Below are 21,468 nucleotides of genomic sequence, written 5' to 3'. Positions count from 1 at the left end.
ACTTGATCATTTTACCCAAAAGCCCATCTTCTTTGTCTTGGACAGAGTCCAGAACGCAGGCTATTCTGTGAGTCGGCCAGAGGGTGACACAGGGAAGTACAAGTCCATTCCTCATCACCATCGAGGAGAGGTCCAGTTTCTTGGAAGGTTGGTGCAGCTTGTTTATTCGTCATATGAAAGTCCTGTATCTCCAGGGTCCTCAAGCACTGCAGTCCCTGGGCTTGCTCCTCACCCATTCCAAGGTCCTGTTCAGACAGCTGTTTGAGAGTTCCTGTTTATCACTCATTTAAGTGTAAGGCAGGTGTTTGGGGGCAAAGTGATGCTACTGGTGAAAAATGTGATCATAAGATCTTCTAGGAAATCACTCCTTCTGCACTTAAGCTTTATAGTTGTCTGCGGTGTAGCCTTCAGGGAGTTGGAGAAAAACCCATTCGGGTCAAAGTCCCTGTGTAACTCACGCTCATGTGACAGAGTCTGGCACCCTCTCTGCTAGCTCGGTTCTGGAAGGGTGTCCCTGAGCCTCTGTTTAGGTGGCTGCAGCTGCTTTATCACCCTGCACACCTTCAATAAAAAAAACTCCATTGGGCTGAGCAGAGCCAGTGGATAGCCTGCACCTCCGGGTCCTCAGGGGTGGCTCTTGCCGGTTTTGTTAATTGTTGAGAGGGCTGTCCTCACGACAGTCGATCCGACTGCATGAACTGTTTTCCTGGGGAGTAAGGGCACTGAATACAGATGGAACTTTCTCGTCCCCCCTATTTAACATCTTGCCTCTCGCTTCCCGGGGCCAGTTAGGATTGTGAACCTCGGTTTCCTCATCTGCCGAGGGGCAGGCGCATTACGTGAAGTCCAACAGGTCACGTGAAATAGGAGGTGTTTCCAGTCCTGATAATGGCACGCGGCCTGGAGGAGCCGCAGGGCTGATGACCCACCCTGCAGGGCCGGGCAGGAGCGTGGTCTCCCGGCTCGTGCCCCCCGCCTGCGGTCTGTGCCGCTTGGCCCCTGGCTCAGAGCCGCCCCCTGTGCCCCCTGCCTCACAGGTACGCGCTGCTGAGGAAGTCCAAGGAGCGGCAGGCGGTGGACGGCCTCAACAACTTGAACTACTTCGCGAACGTCACGTACGACGCCTTGTACAAAAACATTACCGTCAACTTGACACCCGAGCTGGCTCAGGTGGCTGAGTACTGAGGAGGAGGGAACAGTCGTTGGCTTCCCCCACCGCCCCCAGGACAGCAGCCCGCGACGCGTCTCGTGGGGGGCGCTCCACAGAGGAAGAGAACAGGAAACCCAGCGCCTCCGGAAGGATCACAGGGTTCAAGGAAAAAAAAAAATGTGAACAGAGCACACGCACAAAAACGCCTTCCCCGTCTGGACCCGCCGGGGTGGAGGGAGGCGGCCGGGAACTGACCTGCCCTTTTCTCAAGACCGCCGTCTGGCCTGCTGCCCTCCTCCCCGGCCTCCCGCCCCGTCTCAGCCACGGGCCTCCGCAACCGGAACCGGAACCGCCCCGGAGCCTCTCCCGCGGCGAGAACGGCCTGGGCAGCTTCTTGGCCTCCAGAGCAGAGAGGCAGACCCGCCACAGGGCAGCTGTGTTTTAGGAAGAGCAAAAGAAAACACACAACCATCCTTCTACATCTCTGGTGTCCCCTCTCTCTCTCCCTCTCTCTCTCTTTTTTTCTAAGTTACCTGCATTGGGTGGGGATTGAGGGTGGAGGGGGAGGGCTTGGGAAAGAGAAATAGACATGCAACAATCACTTCTTGAAGAAGTATAATTGTAAATAAGCCATGTAAAATGCCTTTTTTTTTTTTTTTTTAAATTTGATTTTCTAGCCGTCTCCAACTCAAACCGAGGGTTTATACATCAGATCCTGTACTGGTTTGGCAGACACAGGAACTCGGCTAAAAGGGAACGACAGCATCTCCCCGGTTGCTGTCACTGTGGAAGGGAGTGGATATAGAGCATGTCACAGCAGAACAAAACAGCCCAGTCATTATTGCCAGGGGCCAACTTCTTCTGCCTCACCTCCCGTCCCCTTTTCCAGAAGCGTTGCTCTTGACTTTGGCTTTGGTTCTCTCTTCCCCGCTGGGCAGTCCTCCGGGGTCCCAGCCTTGCTCTGAACAGGAAGCCGTGTTAGTGCAGTGCTGTCCTGCTTGATGCCAGCCCGTCAGGTGGGCCCACCGCACACCGCTGGATCGCTCACCTTGGGGTCTCTTCCTTTCCTCGTCATCAGGAGAGAGTGGGGGGTGTTGGTTTTTCCTACTTTCTCTCTCTTTTCTCTTTCTTTCGCTTGCTCTTGTGGACCGTGGCCACAGTTTCCGAAATCTGTGCCTAAATTACCAACCAGCTTCAATGGATTCCTCTGAATATTCCCCTTTTTGGTTTCTGGAAAAAAAATTTTTTTTTTTTTGGTCAACATTATTAACTAGTAATGGGTTGGCCAGAAAGCTCACTCGGGTCATTCTGTACCATCGTATGGGAAAGCCCAAATGAACTTCTTGGCCAGCCCGATACATTGAATCATGAGCAACTGAATGATGTGGAACTCAGCCAGGGAGCAGGTGATACTTGTGTGCTGTGGGTCAACTGGGCTCCAGGCTAGACCAAATCAGAGCTTTGGGATTAGATTAACAAAGCTGCCGGGCAGACAGACACAGGAGCCCAAGTGCTCCTTTCACACCCCCATGTGCTTTTTTGAAGTCAGATTCTAAATTGCATTTGAATTTGTGCCTCAGTTTCCCCCTGAGCCAAATCCCTCACCTCATAGTCCCCTTTGGCTCCTGCAGAATTTTGAGAGATACCAGGTCTCCCCGTCCTTTTCCATGAGACATATTTATGTATCCATACTAAAGAGTACTTTCTGAGGAGTACTTCATAGTTTTTGTTTAAATTGCCTTGTTTGCCTTCAGTTTCCTTAATTTTCATGGTTTACATGGATGTGTGTGTAGGGGCTATATTTGTGTATATACACGTGGGTTGGGGTTTTTGCATGTGTGGGTTCCATGGACGTATGATCCCCACAAGCTGTGGGAGTGATTGGCCAGGCCTTGTTTTTTTGTGTGTGTGTTTTTGTTCTTTCGAAGACGAGAATGCTATTTAGAAAAGAAATCGCATTGAAAAGCTCTTACCAGCTCATATGAGAGAGCAGATTCCTGCCCTTGAGCACGCTGGTAAGTTGTTATCATAATATTTTAAAAGAGTTTTGAGCATTTCATGCTTTAAAAGACCTTCACAAGGAACACGACACACGGAAGTTCTCTTGGTTTTCCTTTTGACGTATGGTGCCTAAAGCAATAAAAATTTCTTTCCCTCTTCCTCCATGCGCCTCCCGGCCTCTGTGCTGGCCTGGCTTGTTCTTTCTCTGAGAGCTGTGAGCTGCTTTCAGTGTGACAAAATTACGATGTCCTTTAGAAGAATTTGCCAGGGCAGACTGATCATTGGTCAGGGAAGGCCCGTGTTTGAAGCCTTTCATTAGCATATTTGCCATCAAGAACAAATGCTGGCAGAAAGCTAACAACACCTGATTTGGCAAAGAAAATGCTGGCTTGCGGACAAAAGGAAAAGTCTTTCCAGGGCTGGAAGTTGGGTGACTTAAATCATCTTGCAATCATGTGTGAGTTTGTTTTATCCGTGTGAAATCTCTTAACTGTGCACTGTTAATCATTTATCCACTAAACTGAGTGGGGAAACGTAAAAGCAAAAAAAAAAAAAAATCACAGCCAGCCCCGTGTGCTGTTGGTAGCGTGAAATTATCATGTTAAAAAAAGAACCAAATGTGACCTTGCGCATATTTTGGCAGCTGAAATTCCTGAAGGCTACCAAATGGACGACTGCTTAAATCAGCCTTGTCTTTTGATTGCAGCGTGCAAGGAAAAGTTTTCTTTCACACTGATTTTTTTGCGGGGGAGGGAGTGTCCACAAAGCTATTCATTTTGACAACACAGGGCCTCCCATGAGAGCCGCTCCACCACAGACCCCAGTAGCTGAACGACAGCCACACGGACTGATGGTATCCACTCACCAATGACGATGACATTGAACTAGCTTATTTCCATCACTACGATTTTTTGAGCTTGCTCTTATGTTTTAAGAGGTGCCAGGGGTACGTTTTTGCACTGAAATCTAAAGATGTTTTAAAAAACACTTTTCACAAAAATATAGTCCTTTGTCATTACATTATTTACTCATGTGTTTGTACATTTTTGTATGTTAATTTATGAATGATTTTTTCAGTAAAAAATACATATTCAAGAACCAAACCTTAGTGGTCGTCTCTCTTTGTCTGGGACAGTTTGGCTTCTTAAAGTCTTGGCTTCTGCTTTAGCCGGGCTGACCTCAAGGTAGTCCCGAGAGAAATACTGCCTACTTGAGCCCTGCAGTCAGGCCACTTGAGTGAAAAACGCTGCTGATGTAACCAAAACATTGAACCCCCTGTGCTATGGGGCATCCACCCACACTTGGGTCTTCATTCAAGAACTGGCCCAGGAAGGGAATTCCCTGGTTAGGATTTCATGTTTCCACTGAAGGGGCCACAGGTCCAATCCCTGGTTGCAGAGCTAATACCCTGCATGCCAAGTGACCACAACAGCAAAAGATTTAAAAAGGGGCTTCCCTGGAGGCCTGAGCTGCCCTGGTGGCTCAGATGGTGAAGAATTGCCTGCAATGTGGGAGACCTGGGTTTGATCCCTGGGTCGGGAAGATCTCTTGGAGAGGGGAATGGCAACCCACTCCTGTATTCTTGCCTGCAGAATCCCACAGACAGAGGAGTCCATGGGTTCGCAAAGAGTCAGACACAACTGAGCAACTTAACGCTTTTATTTTCCCTGGCAATCTAGTGGTTGACTCCACACTTCCACTGCAGGGGGCACAGGTTTGATCCCTGGTCAGGAAACTAAAATCCCATGTGCCCAGAGGTGTGGCCAAAAAAAAAAAAAAAATAGGAATTGGCCCAGGTAATGCCCATCAAGTCAAATCAGACCCCTGGACAAGGGATGGGTGAGGGTCGACGGACTTTGCCTCCAGAAGGTCCTCTGGGGCCAGTCCAGAGTTTGCTGTCTGCCTGTGTCTACTTGGGAGGTTGTAATCATAGCTTCTTTTTGTTGAAGGTTTACCTCTGACTAACACTCTGTGGAAAGTTCTGTGTCCAGGTCCTAGGGATATAACGATTAGCAAACTAACAGGTCAGTGGCCTCATAAAGCTTAACTGTCCTTTTCTCCTCCTGCACTCCTGATGGAAGGTAGGATTTAAATGACAGCCACAGTAAGTGCCGTAACGGAGGTAACAACAGACCGTGAGTGCCTGGTAGGGAAGGCATCCCTGAAGTGCAGCGGGTGAGCTGAAGCGAGGTGAACAGGGTACCCTGGTGAGGAGAGGGCAGAGAGAGCAAAGGGCACAGCGGGCAGTGTTGGGCTGGGGCAATGGACAGGGCCAGACTGCGTGCAGGCCCTGTGAGCCAAGCTAAAGCATTTGGGTTTGATCTTTAGAGCAGTGGGTTCAAGCATTTCCAGTAAGCAAGGCTGTGTGATGTAAAGTGAAAAAACCAGTGAAAAGTGTTAGTCACTCAGTCGTGTCGGACTCTGCAATCCCATGGACTGTAACCCACCAGGGTCTTCTGTCCATGAGATGTCCCAGGCCAAGAATACCTGAGTGAGTAGACATTTCCTTCTCCAGTGGGTCTACCCCACCCAGAGATCGAACCCACATCTCCTGCATTGCAGGCGGATTCTTTACCATCTGATCCACCAGGGAAGCTGGTGTGATGTTAAGTAGAGGGTAATTTGAACAGATGTCTGGCAGCAGGAAGAATGGCGTATTATAGAGAAACAAAGGAGACTTAAGGCGACCAGACAGGAGAATGCCGTCCTGGTGGGGGCAGGATGTGTGGGAGAGAAGGATGCTGACGTCATCCAGGATCCAGGCATGCATTGCTGTTGGGGTGGAGGAATCCACTACTGGCTTCCCCACTTGTATGGGTGGCAGGGCCATTTTCATGAGACAAGGGCACTGGAATTGGACCAGGTTCATGATGAAGATCATGAGATGAGTCACAAGTGTGTTGACTTCAGGGAGTTTTGAGAAAACCAAATAGAAACAGCTAACAGGCTGTTCAACATTTGCTGGTTTGGGTGGCTCAAAGGAATGGTCAGGACCATGGTTGCATTTGTGAGTCTCTGGACTAGGAGATCGGAGAAGGCAGTGGCACCCACTCCAGTGCTCTTGCCTGGAAACTCCCATGGGTGGAGGAGCCTGGTAGGCGGCAGTCCACGGGGTCGCTAAGAGTCGGACGCAACTGAGCGACTTCACTTTCACTTTTCACTTTCATGCGCTGGAGGAGAAAATGGCAGCCCACTCCAGTGTTCTTGCCTGGAGAATCCCAGGGACGGGGAGCCTGGTGGGCTCTCATCTATGGGGTCGCACAGAGTCGGACACAACCGAAGCGACTTAGCAGCAGCAGCAGCAGCAGGACTAGGAGATAAGTGAAGATCCTGGCAGACTACCGTCCATGGGGCCACAGAGTCGGTCACTACTGAGCACGCACGCAAGGAGTGGGTGAGATTGCTGAGCGAAGGAGTAGAACAGGATGGACAGAGGGAGAATAGTGTGGCCTTGACCCAGGCCTCTAAGATCTCCATTAATAACAGTTGGGAAGAAGAGATTGAATGAGCAAGGGAGACAGGAAGAGTGGTAGGAGGAAAACAGGAGTGGCTAGGACAGGAAGGTCAAGGGCGGTGTTCAAGGCAGTGGTCAACAGCATTGAATGCAGCAAAGAAGTGAAGCAAGATGAGGCATGAAGATTAATGATTATTAGTGGGGAGGATGCTGGTCTAGGCCAGAGCCAATTTGCTGAAGCGAGTCTGCGAGGGACACCACCCTGGAGAAGACTAAGAAAGGAGGAGATGGAGTAGCAGCAAATGCAGGCATTTCTTGAATTTCATGTACAGAGGTGAAAAAAGAAAGATGGGGGCTGGAGGAAGTGTGTGAGGCTCAGGGCAGGCTTTGATTTTCCAAGAGAAACTTGAGTGTGTCTTTGAACCCTAGGGAGATGCCTGCCCAAGAAAGATAGCTGAATATACGTGAGACAGAGAAGAATTCAGCAGGAATGCTCCTGAACTAGTAGCAGGTGAGTGAGACCAAAGCAAAACCCCAAACCAGGAGGAATTAGAAGTCCTTCCGAGCCATCTCCAATAAGCAAACACCCTGCGAAGGCCTGTGTTGCTGTTAGCAAGGATCCAGGATCCTGTCCAGTTAATCACCAGAATCAGAATTCGGCTGAATTGATCTCTGGTTCTACCACTTCCTCCCCACTGAAAGTTTTTTTAGTTTAGGGGAAGTCCAGTGGTAAAAATAGTAGTTCCCATTTACTGAGTGCTGCTTCTGTGCCAGGGTCTGTGCTAATTAAGCACGTTGTGCCCTCTCAGGCTTCAGCCCTGCAAGGTGAACTCTTCCCTTTTTTAGAATGCAATTTCTCAATCTCACCACTAGACCCTGACCTTGGGGCCAGATAATTCTTCGTGCAAGATGGAGCAGGGAAGGAGGGTTGGCGTCCTCTCTGCAATGTAGAATACTTAGCTGCACCCTTGGCGTCTACCGTTTAGAGGCTGGTAGCATAGCATGCCCTGCTCCCAGTTGTGGCAACCAAAAATGTCACCAGACATTTCGAGGCGACCACAGGGAGAGCAAAATCCCCCAGCTGGGAACCTCTGCTCTAGAGTTGAGGAACGGAAGCCACTAAAGCCACCGCTTGCCTGAGGTCACAAAACTAGCCAATGGAGCGCCCAGCCTTTCAACACCATGTGGCTTTTACTCCAAGGTAATTGCTCTGAACCCCCAGGCTATTTCTGATGCAACTTCTTTTTTTATTTTTTGCCTAACTACTCTTACTAGCGTCTGTTCACAAACACACCTCACAGATACTTTTATTGTAAAAGTAATGCCTGAACATATGCTTGCTGAAAAAGTTTTAAAAACTCCCTTTAATGTTAGCAATTTAACTCATGTCTGTAGGTACCTATATACCTATGTGCAAGTATAGGGAGATAAAGACAGGTTATATTTTTAAGGAAATATAAATTGTAATTACTTTGGGCTTTTAATCTTACTATTTCCTGGAGATCTCTTCTCTATAATGAAGAGCTTTCTCACATAAAGTTCAAATACCACCTCCTCCAGGAAGCAGTGCATCGGCACCGGATCTACAATGCCTCAGCCCTCATTCACCTTTCTTTTGCTTCTCAAGACTTCTTACTCTGAATCCTTACTGTATGTTTGTTCACGGTCACATTAAATACCACCGTGAACAGCCGCACGTAAATTCGGGTGCATTTACGTGAGTAGGTCAACTTGAGAGTCCAAAAAGTGAAATTGCTAGGTGAAGGATTTGCATATTTTAGATGTTGATGGAACACACCAAATTGTCCTACAAAAAGGCAGCTTAGGGACTTCCCTGGTGGCCCAAGTGGCTAAGACTCCAAGTTCTCAATGCAGGGGGCCTGGGTTCAATCCCTGGACAGGGAACTAGACCCTGCATGCCGCAACTAGAGATCCTGCATGCCACAATGAAGATTGAAGATCCCATATGTCGTAACTTAAGACCTGCCGCAGCCAAATAAATAAATATATTCTTAAAGGCAATTTGGATTGACCCTTCTACCATCTATGCATCACCATGCCCTTTATATCTTGGTGTGTGTGCGCTAAGTTGCTTCACTTGTGTCCGACTCTTTGCGACCCCACGGGCTGTTGCCCACCAGGATCCTCCATCCATGGGATTCTCCAGGCAAGAGTACTGGAGTGGGGTGCCATTGCCTTTTCCGCCCAGGTGGTGCTAGTGGTAAAGAAACACCTACCAATGCAGGAGACATAAGAGGCTCAGTTCAATCCCTGGGTTGGGAAGATCCCCTGGAGGAGGGCATGGCAACCCATTCCAGTATTCTGGCCTGGAAAATTCCATGGACGAAGGAGCCTGGTGGGCTGCAGTCCATGGGGTCGCTAAGAGTCGGACACGACTGAGCGACTTCACTTTCACTTTTCACTTTCATGCATTGGAGAAGGAAATGGCAAATCACTCCAGTGTTCTTGCCTGGAGAAACCCAGGGACGGGGGGAGCCTGGTGGACTGCCGTCTATGGGGTCGCACAGAATCGGACATGACTGAAGCGACTTAGCAGCAGCAGCAGCAGCACCACCTGGGAAGACCATAATCCCGTGGAATTGATTTTGTTGATGAGATGAGATAGGGAGAAGGGCCAGGTTTTTTTTTAAATGGACAGTTAATTGTCCCTATAACATTTGTTATAATATGTAATTTCCTCATTTTTTTGAAATACGTCTCAGACATTAAATTCTTTAGCCAGATTCTTGCATTCCACCAAGCTCTTTGTCTCATTCTGCTTTACATGGTTTATATTTACCCCCACAATATATTTTAATGAGACAAATGCCTCTCATCTTCCATACGCTCCTCCAAACTTTTAGATGTAAGCTTTCCTAGAAGTGGAATATACATACAGAGAAGTCCATAAATATAAGTGAATAACTCTTTAAACTGTTAGAGTAAACATATTCATATAACCTCATCATTGCTTATTACTAAAAATTTCTTGGCTATTTTTACCTATATTTTTATTTTGTATTGGGGTATAGCCGACTAACAGTGTTGTCATAGTTTCAGGTTAACGGCAAAGGGACTCAGCCATACATATACATGAATCCATCCTCCCCAAGTCCTCCTCCCATCCGGGCTGCCACGTAACATTGAGCAGAATTCCCTGTGCTATATAGTAGGTCTTTGTTGGTCATCCATTTTAAATAGGGCAGTGTGTACATGTCCATCCCCAACTCTCTAACTATCCCTTCCCCCCATCCTTCTCCCTGGCAAAATCACAAGTTTGTTTTCTGTTAGTCTCTGTTTTGCAAGTAAGTTCATTTGTATCACGTCTTTTTAGATTCCATATATAAGGGACGTCATGTGATACTTCTCTTCCTCTGTCTGACTTACTGCACTCAGTATGACACTCTCTGGGTCCATACATGTTGCTGCAAATGGCATTATTTCATTCCTTTTTATAGCCGAATAATGTTCCATTGAATATATGTACCACATCTTCTTTATCTATTCCTCTGTTGATGGACATGTCTTGGCTATTGTAAACACTGCTGCGATGAATATTGGGGTGCATGTATCCTTTCAGATCATGTTTTTCTCCAGATGTATGCCCCCAGCGTGGGATTACAGGGTCATATGCTAGCTCTATTTTTAGTTTTTTAAGGAGCCTCCGTACTTGCATTTTCTTAACTCAGTGAAATTTAGATTCATTTTGTCAAATTCTTTTAAAAAATTATTGTAGGAGTACAATTGACCTGACATGACATTGAAGTATTAATTTGGGAAGACTTGGTATCTTTACAATATTAAGTCTAATCTCCAGAATTACCAAATCCTTTTGCTCGGAGGAAACATGAACCATTCCCTCTAGCTGTGACCAAGTCATGATCCCACGACTATGTTTTTATTAGTCGGTGGATTCACAACCAAAATACTGTGATAAAAAGAAAAGTCCCTGGCGGTCCAGTCACTAAGATTTTAAGTTTCCAATGCAGGGGGCCCAGGTTTGGTCCCTGGTTGGGAAACTAGACCCCTCATGCCACAACTAAGACCTGGCGTGGCCAAATAAGTAAATAAAAATATTTTTTAAAAAAGAAAAATTCCTAAATGATAGGAAAGCAAATCTGATGGCATCTTTCTATTTTGTTGTATTATTTTGTATTTCATTCCATTGCAACTACTCTTTTGACAGAAATGTCCACGATCTTGTCACCAACTAGAAATCCCGGCTCCCAGTAACTTCTCTTGTAGGTGAGTTGGTCTTAAGAAGCAGGCTTTACTAATAGTAAGAGTGCCTTAGATTTATATGTGCCACTTTATAGTGAAGCTGCCGTGATGAAGGAGGCTCTGTGGGCTGACCACCTGCTATGAGACAAGCATTGTGCTGAGTAACTCACATATGTCATTGCACTTACTCTTCAGAATGGCCTCATATGGAAAGTGTTACCCTCTCCTTTTGCAAAAGAGAAAGCAGAATCGGAGACACGTGACTTCACTTAGGGCACCTGAGTGGGATTCAGTGCTAAGCGTGTCCGGCTCTTTCTGCATTCATCGCATCTCACCTAGTTCTTTCCCTATCAAATTGAGACGGTTCATTTTTTTGTTCACTCAGCAAATATTTGAGCACCTACACAATACCTTAGGTCCTGCCATATACAAGTCATGGACTGAGTACTGGGGATCGAACCGTGTGAAAAACAGAATCCTTTTTCTCCAGTACAGTTGGGAAGAAAGACAAACAGACCAGACCTACTTCACAGTATCAGCTCAGTCGCTCAGTCCTGTCTGACTCTGTGTGACCCCATAGTGTGTGTATATATATATATATATCATGTCAGGGAGTGACAGGGTGCAGCTGAGATTTCAGTTCTAAACTGTTTTGCCTCCAGTAAGTGTTGACAAGGATGTGGAGAAACCTGCAACCCTTGGGCACTGGTGGGAATGTAAAGTGGAGCGAATGGTATGGGAAACAGTCTTTCTTTGAAAAATTAAAAATAGAATCCCACATAATCCAGCAATTCCACTTCTGGGTATACATATCCAAAAGAATTGACAGTCTCGGAAAAATAGTTGTACACCCACATTCATAGCAGTTTTGTTCACAATAGCCAAAAGGTGGAAGCAACCCGTGTCTATCAACAGAGGAATGGATTAGTAAAATGTGGTACATATAATGGAATATTATTCAGCCTTAAAAAGAAAGGAAATTCTGACACATGCTACAAATGGATGAACCTTGAGGATGTTATGCTAAGTGAAATAAGCCAGTCATGTCACAGACTTTGAGAATGAGCTCATGGTAGCTGGGGGGGCGGAGGGGAGTGGGAAGGGATGGTTCCGGGGTTTGCGATGGGCGTGTACGCACTGGTATATTTAACGTGGATAACCAACAAGGACCTACTGTAGAGCATATGGAACTCTGTTTGTTGTTCCTTGGCAGCCTGGATTGGAAGGGGGGTTTGGGGGAGAATGGATTCGTGTGTATGTATGGCTGACACCCTTCAGTGTTCACCCAAAACCATCACAACATTGTTTGTTAATTGGCTGCACCCCAATACAAAATAAAAAGTTAAAAAAAAGAAGCCAGTCACAAAAAGACAAATACTCCGTTTACATGAGCTTCCTGGAGCAGACAAAATCAGGGACCAGGGGTAGTTCCCAGAGATTGAGGGGATGGGAAAATGAAATCTTGTTGTTCAATGAAAACAGACTTTCATTTTCACAAGATGAAAAGTTCTGGACATGGTGGCCCAACAGTATGGATATACTCAACAGTACTGAACTGTTCATGGGAAAATGGTTAGCATGGTAATTTTTACATTATGTATATTTTACCACAATTAAAAAGAAATTTTTAAAATAATTATAAAATTCTGCTTCTCAATAACCCCATCCAATAGGAACTGTGACTATCCCCACTCCAAGTCATGGTAGCCCTTCACATAGTAGGTCCTTATTAAATATTTACTGAATCAACTTGTAAATTTTTTTAAAAAGTCTGCTTGGGCTCTGTTTTGTTTTTGATCATCTGTTCAGATGACAAACATAAACGTTTGTCAGACACTGAATGACAGGCACAAAAATGCCATGGCCCCCATTGCTCTAAATCTCTGGTTAGCTCTCCGCAGCCACCGGCCAGGACAAAGACTGGTTGCTGTCTTTTCCCCACCTCGCCTGGGGAATCCCAATCAGTGTGCCCGTTCTTCACCGTCAGGCTTGCTTTTCCGTGCCCCTGTGTTATCTGTCACTCTTCACTGTCACTTCCTCTTCCTTTGCGTCTGCCTGCTCTTCTTGACTTCCTTCCGAGGGATTGCTATTGTTACATGGTGAAAAACCGGCTAGCACACATTGTTGGCTTTATTTTTCCTGGACTCCTTTTTTATTCTGTGATCTTCCTTCATCATTCATATTTCATCATTCATATTTACCCTACCTTAAGGGTTGGCAAACTCTGGCCAGCTGGCTAGCCTCCGGTTTTTATAAATAAAGTTTTATGGGCACATAGGCATGCCCATTGGTTACAAAGACAGAACTGAGTGGTTGAATTGCGACAGGGACTACGTATGGCCCCCGGAGTCTAAAATATTTACTATCTGACCCTTTACAGGAAACATTTTGCCAGTCTCACGCCTAATTAATTCAGTTTAAAAAATTATATTTAGTAGGTGAATCTGGCACGTCTTAGGTATCAAAAACCTCAGATATGCAAATGACACCACCATTATGGCAGAAAGCGAAGAAGAACTAAAGAGCCTCTTAATGAAAGTGAAAGAGGAGAGTGAAAAAGTAGGCGTAAAACTCAACATTCAGAAAACTAAGATCATGGTATCCGGTCCCATCACTTCATGGCAAATAGATGGGCAAACAGTGGCTGACTTTATTTTTCTAGGCTCCAAAATCATTGTAGATGGTGACTGCAGTCATGAAATTAAAAGACACTTACTCCTTGGCAGGAAAGTTATGACCAACCTAGACAGCATATTAAAAAGCAGATACATTACTTTGTCAACAAAGGTCTGTCTAGTCAAGGCTATGGTTTTTCCAGTGGTCATGTATGGATGTGAGAGTTGGACTATAAAGAAAGCTGAGCACCGAAGAATTGATGCTTTTGAACTATGATGTTGGAGAAGACTCTTGAGAATCCCTTGGACTGCAAGGAGATCCAATCAGTCCATCCTGAAGGAAATCAGTCCTAGGTGTTCATTGGAAGGACTAATGTTGAAGCTGAAACTCCAGTACTTTGGCCACCTGATGCGAAGAGCTGACTCATTTGAAAAGACCATGATGTTGGGAAAGATTGAAGGCAGGAGGAAAAGGGGACAACAGAGGATGAGATGGTTGGATGGCATCCCCGACTCAATGGACATGAGTTTGGGTGGACTCCAGGAGTTGGTGATGGACAGCAAAGCCTGGTGTGCTGCGGTTCATGGGGTCGCAGAGTCGGACACAACTGAGCAACTGAACTGAACTGAACTGAATGAAGTCCCATAGCCCTGGCAGCAAAGCTTGTTGGGACTGTCAGTCTTGCTGGCCTTCTTCTGATCTTTGCAGACCTTTCAGGCCCTTTCAGATCTCTTGGTGTGCAGGCGAGATGAAAGCAGAGCTCTGATGGAGGAGAAGCAGCTCTGAAGCTGCCTTGGCTCAGCAAACTCGCTATCTTATGTCACGTGTTTATCTGGAGTGGCTTTGAGGGTGTTGAAGTTACAGGGACGAGACAAGGCACTTCTCACGGCCCTTGACGCTCTCACTGACCATGATAACACCCCAGGCCTGAAGCGACGGATGCCAACGCTTCCTCCTAACCTGGCCCCAGGACCCCACGTGACAGTAGGGGCGAGCTGTTTCTTTAATGACCATGATGGCTAAGTAATGATTCATATTCGCTATCACCTGCAAATTAGCTTCGAGGAAAGACTGTTCCGGGTAATTTATGCTGCTTCTGAAATGAATTCTGCTCCTCGTTCGGGCAGAACACTTCCCTGGGAGGTTATGAGCTGTGCCACTCTCTCCTTCTTTGCCACCGCAGCCCCTGCTTTGTGGGGAGGCTGGGGCGGGGGGAGGGGGGAGGAAGAGGGGAGAAAGAGACTTCAATCTGCTGGTCTTCATTCTAGAAAGAAGGATGAGCAGAGTGGCTTCATACCTGAATCCCACGTCTACAGAACTCCGCAGCCTGGGAACTTCTCTGGGACTCCATTTCCTTAGCAGTGGTTCATAGATAGATAGATAGATGTAGGGCTTCCCAGGTGGCACTAGTGGTAAAGAAACCCGCCTGCCAATGCAGGGGACACAAGAGTCGTGGATTCTATCCTTGGGTCTGGAAGATTCTTTGGAGGAGGAAATAGCAACCCACCCCTGTGCTCTTGCCTGGGGAATCCCAAGGACAGAGGAGCCCGGCGGGCTATGACCCATTGAGTCACAAAGGAGACACAACTGAAGTGACTTAGTGCATGCGCGTGCACACGTGTGTGTGTGCGTGCACACGCACACACACACGTGTGTGCTAGGTCTTAGTTGCAGCATGTGGGATCTAGTTCCCTAACCAGGGATCTAACTCAGGCCCCCCTGCATGGGGATCAGGGAGTCTTGGCCACTGGACCCCCAGGAAAGTGCCCATATTTTTGTAAGAAGGACAAATTGAAAAGTCAAGAAGTCTGGATAGCTGGATAGGCCTGTCTCTCTCAGTCAACAAATATTTTATTTTTTTTTATTTTTTATTTTTTTTTATTTTTTTATTTTTTGTCATACATTGATATGAATCAGCCATAGATTTACACGTATTCCCCATCCCGATCCCCCCTCCCACCTCCCTCTCCACCCGATTCCTCTGGGTCTTCCCAGTGCACCAGGCCCGAGCACTTGTCTCATGCATCCCACCTGGGCTGGTGATCTGTTTCACCATAGATAATATACATGCTGTTCTTTGGAAATATCCCACCCTCACATTCTCCCACAGAGTTCAATAGTCTGTTCTGTATTTCTGTGTCTCTTTTTCTGTTTTGCATATAGGGTTATCGTTACCATCTTTCTAAATTCCATATATATGTGTTAGTATGCTGTAATGTTCTTTATCTTTCTGGCTTACTTCACTCTGTATAAGGGGCTCCAGTTTCATCCATCTCATTAGGACTGATTCAAATGAATTCTTTTTAACGGCTGAGTAATATTCCATGGTGTATATGTACCACAGCTTCCTTATCCATTCATCTGCTGATGGGCATCTAGGTTGCTTCCATGTCTTGGCTATTATAAACAGTGCTGCGATGAACATTGGGGTGCACGTGTCTCTTTCAAATCTGGTTTCCTCAGTGTGTATGCCCAGAAGTGGGATTGCTGGGTCATATGGCAGTTCTATTTCCAGTTTTTTAAGAAATCTCCACACTGTTTTCCATAGCGGCTGTACTAGTTTGCATTCCCACCAACAGTGTAAGAGGGTTCCCTTTTCTCCACACCCTCTCCAGCATTTATTGCTTGTAGACTTTTGGATAGCAGCCATCCTGACTGGCGTGTAATGGTACCTCATTGTGGTTTTGATTTGCATTTCTCTAATAATGAGTGATGTTGAGCATCTTTTCATGTGTTTGTTAGCCATCTGTATGTCTTCTTTGGAGAAATGTCTGTTTAGTTCTTTGGCCCATTTTTTGATTGGGTCATTTATTTTTCTGGAATTGAGCTTCAGGAGTTGCTTGTATATTTTTGAGATTAATCCTTTGTCTGTTTCTTCATTTGCTATTATTTTCTCCCAATCTGAGGGCTGTCTTTTCACCTTACTTATAGTTTCCTTTGTAGTGCAAAAGCTTTTAAGTTTCATTAGGTCCCATTTGTTTAGTTTTGCTTTTATTTCCAATATTCTGGGAGGTGGGTCATAGAGGATCTTGCTGTGATTTATGTCGGAGAGTGTTTTGCCTATGTTCTCCTCTAGGAGTTTTATAGTTTCTGGTCTTACATTTAGATCTTTAATCCATTTTGAGTTTATTTTTGTGTATGGTGTTAGAAAGTGTTCTAGTTTCATTCTTTTACAAGTGGTTGACCAGTTATCCCAGCACCACTTGTTAAAGAGGTTGTCTTTTTTCCATTGTATATCCTTGCCTCCTTTGTCAAAGATAAGGTGTCCATAGGTCCGTGGATTTATCTCTGGGCTTTCTATTCTGTTCCATTGATCTATATTTCTGTCTTTGTGCCAGTACCATACTGTCTTGATGACTGTGGCTTTGTGGTAGAGTCTGAAGTCAGGCAGGTTGATTCCTCCAGTTCCATTCTTCTTTCTCAAGATTACTTTGGCTATTCGAGGTTTTTTGTATTTCCATACAAATTGTGAAATTCTTTGGTCTAGTTCTGTGAAAAATACCGTTGGTAACTTGATAGGGATTGCATTGAATCTATAGATTGCTTTGGGTAGAATAGCCATTTTGACAATATTGATTCTTCCAATCCATGAACACGGTATGTTTCTCCATCTGTTTGTGTCCTCTTTGATTTCTTTCATCAGTGTTTTATAGTTTTCTATGTATAGGTCTTTTGTTTCTTTAGGTAGATATACTCCTAAGTATTTTATTCTTTTTGTTGCAATGGTGAATGGTATTGTTTCTTTAATTTCTCTTTCTGTTTTTTCATTGTTAGTATAAAGGAATGCAAGGGATTTCTGTGTGTTAATTTTATATCCTGCAACTTTACTATATTCATTGATTAGCTCTAGTAATTTTCTGGTAGTCTTTAGGGTTTTCTATGTAGAGGATCATGTCATCTGCAAACAGTGAGAGTTTCACTTCTTCTTTTCCTATCTGGATTCCTTTTACTTCTTTTTCTGCTCTGATTGCTGTGGCCAAAACTTCCAACACTATGTTGAATAGTAGTGGTGAGAGTGGGCACCCTTGTCTTGTTCCTGATTTCAGGGGAAATGCTTTCAATTTTTCACCATTGAGGGTGATGCTTGCTGTGGGTTTGTCATATATAGCTTTTATTATGTTGAGGTATGTTCCTTCTATTCCTGCTTTCTGGAGAGTTTTAATCATAAATGAGTGTTGAATTTTGTCAAAGGCTTTCTCTGCATCTATTGAGATAATCATATGGTTTTTATCTTTCAATTTGTTAATGTGGTGTATTACATTGATTGATTTGCGGATATTAAAGAATCCTTGCATTCCTGGGATAAAGCCCACTTGGTCATGGTGTATGATTTTTTTAATATGTTGTCTCAGTCAACAAATATTTTAAAACAATCTACTGTCACACCCTTCCCTGGATGGCAAGGAGACCTGAGAGTCTTGCCCTCCAGAAGTTTACTGTGTAGAGAGGGAAGAAAGACAATAAACCAGTGCACATATGGATTCATCTAGTGATGCGATGTAAAGAAAAATAACACAGACCTGGGACCGTCGGCTGCTCCGAACAGGGTGTTCAGGGATGACACCTGAAATTGAGAGTGTGCTCCCAGCAGAGGGAGGAACAATCCTTCAGAACTAACATTCTCAGTGCCAGCTTTAAATGCATTCCAATGCTGATCTCCTTTGGGATGGACTGGTTGGATCTCCTTGCAGTTCAAGGGACTCTCAAGAGTCTTCTCCATCACCGCAATTCAAAAGCATCAATTCTTCGGCCCTCAGCTTTCTTTATAGTCCAACTCTCAAATCCATACATGACCACTGGAGAAACCATAACCTTGACTAGACAGACCTTTGTTGGCAAAGTAACATCTCTGCTTTTTAATGTGCTGTCTAGATTGGTCATAACTTTCCTTCCAAGGAGTAAGTAAGTGTCTTTTAATTTCATGGCTGCAATCACCATCTGCAGTGATTTTGGAGCCCCCAAAATAAAGTCTGACACTGTTTCCACTGTTTCCCCATCTATTTGCCATGAAGTGATGGGAACAGATGCCGTGATCTTAGTTTTCTGAATGTTGAGCTTTACTCCTACTTTTTCACTCACCTCTTTCACTTTCATCAAGAGGCTCTTTAGTTCTTCGCTTTCTGCCATAAGGGTGGTGTCATCTGCATATCTGAGGTTACTGATATTTCTCCTGGCAATCTTGATTCCAGCTTGTGCTTCTTCCAGCCCAGCGTTTCTCATGATGTACTCTACATATAAGTTAAATAAGCAGGGTGACAATATACAGCCTTGACATACTCCTTTTCCTATTTGGAACCAGTCTATCTATTGTTCCATGTCCAGTTTTAACTGTTGCTTCCTGACCTGCATACACACATACAGGGCTATGGGTCTTCGTGGTTTGGATGAAAATCACGTGAGAGTGTGTTTTTACTAATCTGATGCTGCACAGCTCTTAGAATTGAAGGATCTGGTCATTATCAGTCAAATTAGCCCTTCCTGAGAGACATTGCAGGCTGATTGCTGGTAGGTCTCAAATTTTCTCTGTTATCACAAAGCCCTACCTTTACAAGCACTTCTGAAACCCCAACCAGGAGCGGTGGCCTGAAACAGCGAAACTCCTCCTGTTTTCTAAATTTGGAAAAGTGCACTTCTCAGTCTGAAGCTTCTAGGTCCTGAGCCCTCTCACTTGCTGGCTTCTCGAGTCACGCTCACTCAGTCGCTACTTCTTGCATTTCTTCATCAAACATCTCTGATGCGGCTGACCAGGGGCTAACTGCCAATAGACCAAGATGAAGACTCCCGAGACCCCAGTTGGCTTGTGGCTGGGTGGGGGAGGCAGCCAGCCAGCCGGTCCACTTCCTAATGGGCCAATATGAATGATTTCTGGGTGTGCAGTGAGCACCCAGTCTGGTACCAGTTCAGAAACCCTTGAAAGTCACAGAGAAGGTTCTGCTGTCTTTCTATAGATGGTGGGAAGATTCTTGAGTGGGAGAGTGGCAAGATTATGATTTCCCTGGTGGCTCAGACAGTAAAAGCGGCTGCTTACAATGCGGGAGACCCGTGTTTGATTCCTTGTTCAGGAAGATCCCCTGGAGAAGGAAATGGTAACCCACTCCAGTACTCTTGCCTGGAAAATCCCATGGACAGAGGAGCCTGGTGGGCTACAGACCGTGGGGTCATAAAGAAAGAGTCGGACATGACTGAGCGACTTCACTTTCTCTCACTTTCACTTTCTACATTTATTTGTCTGGCTACATATGAATTCATCCATCCCTCCATCCATGCAACAGATGTTTACTGAGCGTCTACTCTGGGCTACACAGGGCTCTGGGTATCTGGCTTCCGTCTATAGCAGCAAGCAAGGCAGACATGAATCCCTGCCTTCACGGAACCAACTTTCTGGGGAGGAAGGATGAGTGGACAGTCAACAAGTGAGCAAATAAATGACTGAGTTCTGGATCTGCTCAGAGCTGGGAAGAAAATGACAGGGAGGTGGGGTTGAGAATGACCAGGACCCATGGTGGGGCTGTTTCGATTGGATGGTCAGGAAAGAGACCCCTGGGAAAGTGATGAGTCCCCTGGGGTTTAAAAGAAAGGCAGTTAATGACAAGACCCCGGGGAAAGAGAGTCGCAGGAAGAGGAAAGAGGAAGTGCAAGGGCTCTGAGGCAGCAGAGAATCTGGCTTGTTGGAAAAGGTAGAAGGAAGCCAGAACAGCTGAAGGGGAGGGGAGGAGGCAAAGGCGGGGCCTTGCCGGCCAGGTGAGAGCTGGGATAATCGCCGAAGGCCAGCCAGGAGCCACTGGAAGCTTTCGGCAGGCGGTGACACGTCTGGATTTTCGTTTCTGAAAGTTGACACGTCTGGATTTTCATTTCTGAAAGTTCCCTCTCGGGGATTCCCTGGCGGCCCAGTGGTTAGGACTCTGCAGTTTCACTGCTGAGGGCTCAGGTTCAATCCCTGGTCAGGGAACTAAGATCCCACAAGCTGTGAAGCATGGCCAAAAATGTTTTGTTTTTTTTTTTTAAAAATACAAGTTCCTCTGGCTTGCTATGGGGAACGGAGCGGGCAGCAGGGAGACCAGCAAGGAGGCTGCAGGTGAGGGTGGTCGTGGCTTGGATTAAGGCAGTGGCGGTGGAGGTGGACAGAAGAGGATGATTCAGGACCCCTTTTGGAGGTGGTGGTGGTGAGGGGCGGGGAGGGATCCACAGCGACATCTAACTTTGGAGCCTGAGCCGTCAGGGGGTGTTTGAGGAGCAGAGACTGCATGTTGTGGGGAGGGGATGGCAGAGGAATAGTGTTTGGAGAGACGCACGATGTCTTTTTAGGATATTTCAGGCTGGCAATTAGATATGCAAGTCCAGAGCCTGGGAGGCAGCAGGATGCCAACGGAAACGTGAGATTCATCACGTGTGTTTACTGAAGGCCGCAGAATGGGTGAGGTCACCCAGGAATGGGGCGGACCACCGCTGGCAGGGGATCCGGGAGCATGGATGCCATGCTCAGACTTGGCAGCAAGGATCGTAACGTCAGGGCCATTTTGGGGGCATGGAGGGTGGAAGCCTGGCTGGGGGACAGCAAGGAGGGGGTGTGGACATGGGCCAGGGAGTGCGGACGCTCATCAGGTGTAGGGGATGGGGATGAGGGAGAGGGCGCTCGTGGGAAGATGCTGGGGTCGAGGGAAGGCATTTTATGCTTTTCAATGTAAGAGGTCCTGGGAGGGGGGGAACCTGAGGCTGTATCTACCCCATGGCCTAGTGGGGGTGATTTTATCCCTATTTCACAGAAGACACCGAAGCACAGAGGGATTTGGTAACTTGTCTAAGGACACACAGCTAACAAAGAGGACTTGAACCCAGCAGACTGACCCAGATGCTTTCTTCTGTCATATCAGCCATTTGGCTGGTCCCTTCCAGAAACCCTTCCTGTTACCGGCCTGTGGGGAACATCCTTTACCCTTCCCACCTGCCCTCCTGAGGCTGCCCTTTGAACCCACTTCTGTAACCACAGGCCCCATCCTGGGGACTTCACAGTCAATTGTCCTGTGTG

The 21,468-nt window shown here is 46.2% G+C and overlaps 1 protein-coding gene across 1 annotated transcript in view; it reads left to right on the top strand.

The window, feature by feature from the left end:
- The window catches only part of B4GALT5 (beta-1,4-galactosyltransferase 5), a 73,973-nt gene extending 69,719 nt beyond the window's left edge, over positions 1-4,254 (top strand). The window contains exons 8-9 of the mRNA XM_043883316.1: positions 46-147; positions 1,038-4,254. Of these exons, the coding sequence (XP_043739251.1) occupies positions 46-147; positions 1,038-1,185 (250 nt within the window). The 3' untranslated portion in view covers positions 1,186-4,254. The remainder of the gene's footprint in view (positions 1-45; positions 148-1,037) is intronic.
- Positions 4,255-21,468: the final 17,214 nt, after the last annotated feature.

This window comes from Cervus elaphus, chromosome 23, assembly GCF_910594005.1.
Source record: "Cervus elaphus chromosome 23, mCerEla1.1, whole genome shotgun sequence".
NCBI lineage: Eukaryota > Metazoa > Chordata > Mammalia > Artiodactyla > Cervidae > Cervus > Cervus elaphus.
Note: the sequence above shows the minus strand (reverse complement) of the source record. Positions and strands in the feature narration are given on the sequence as shown.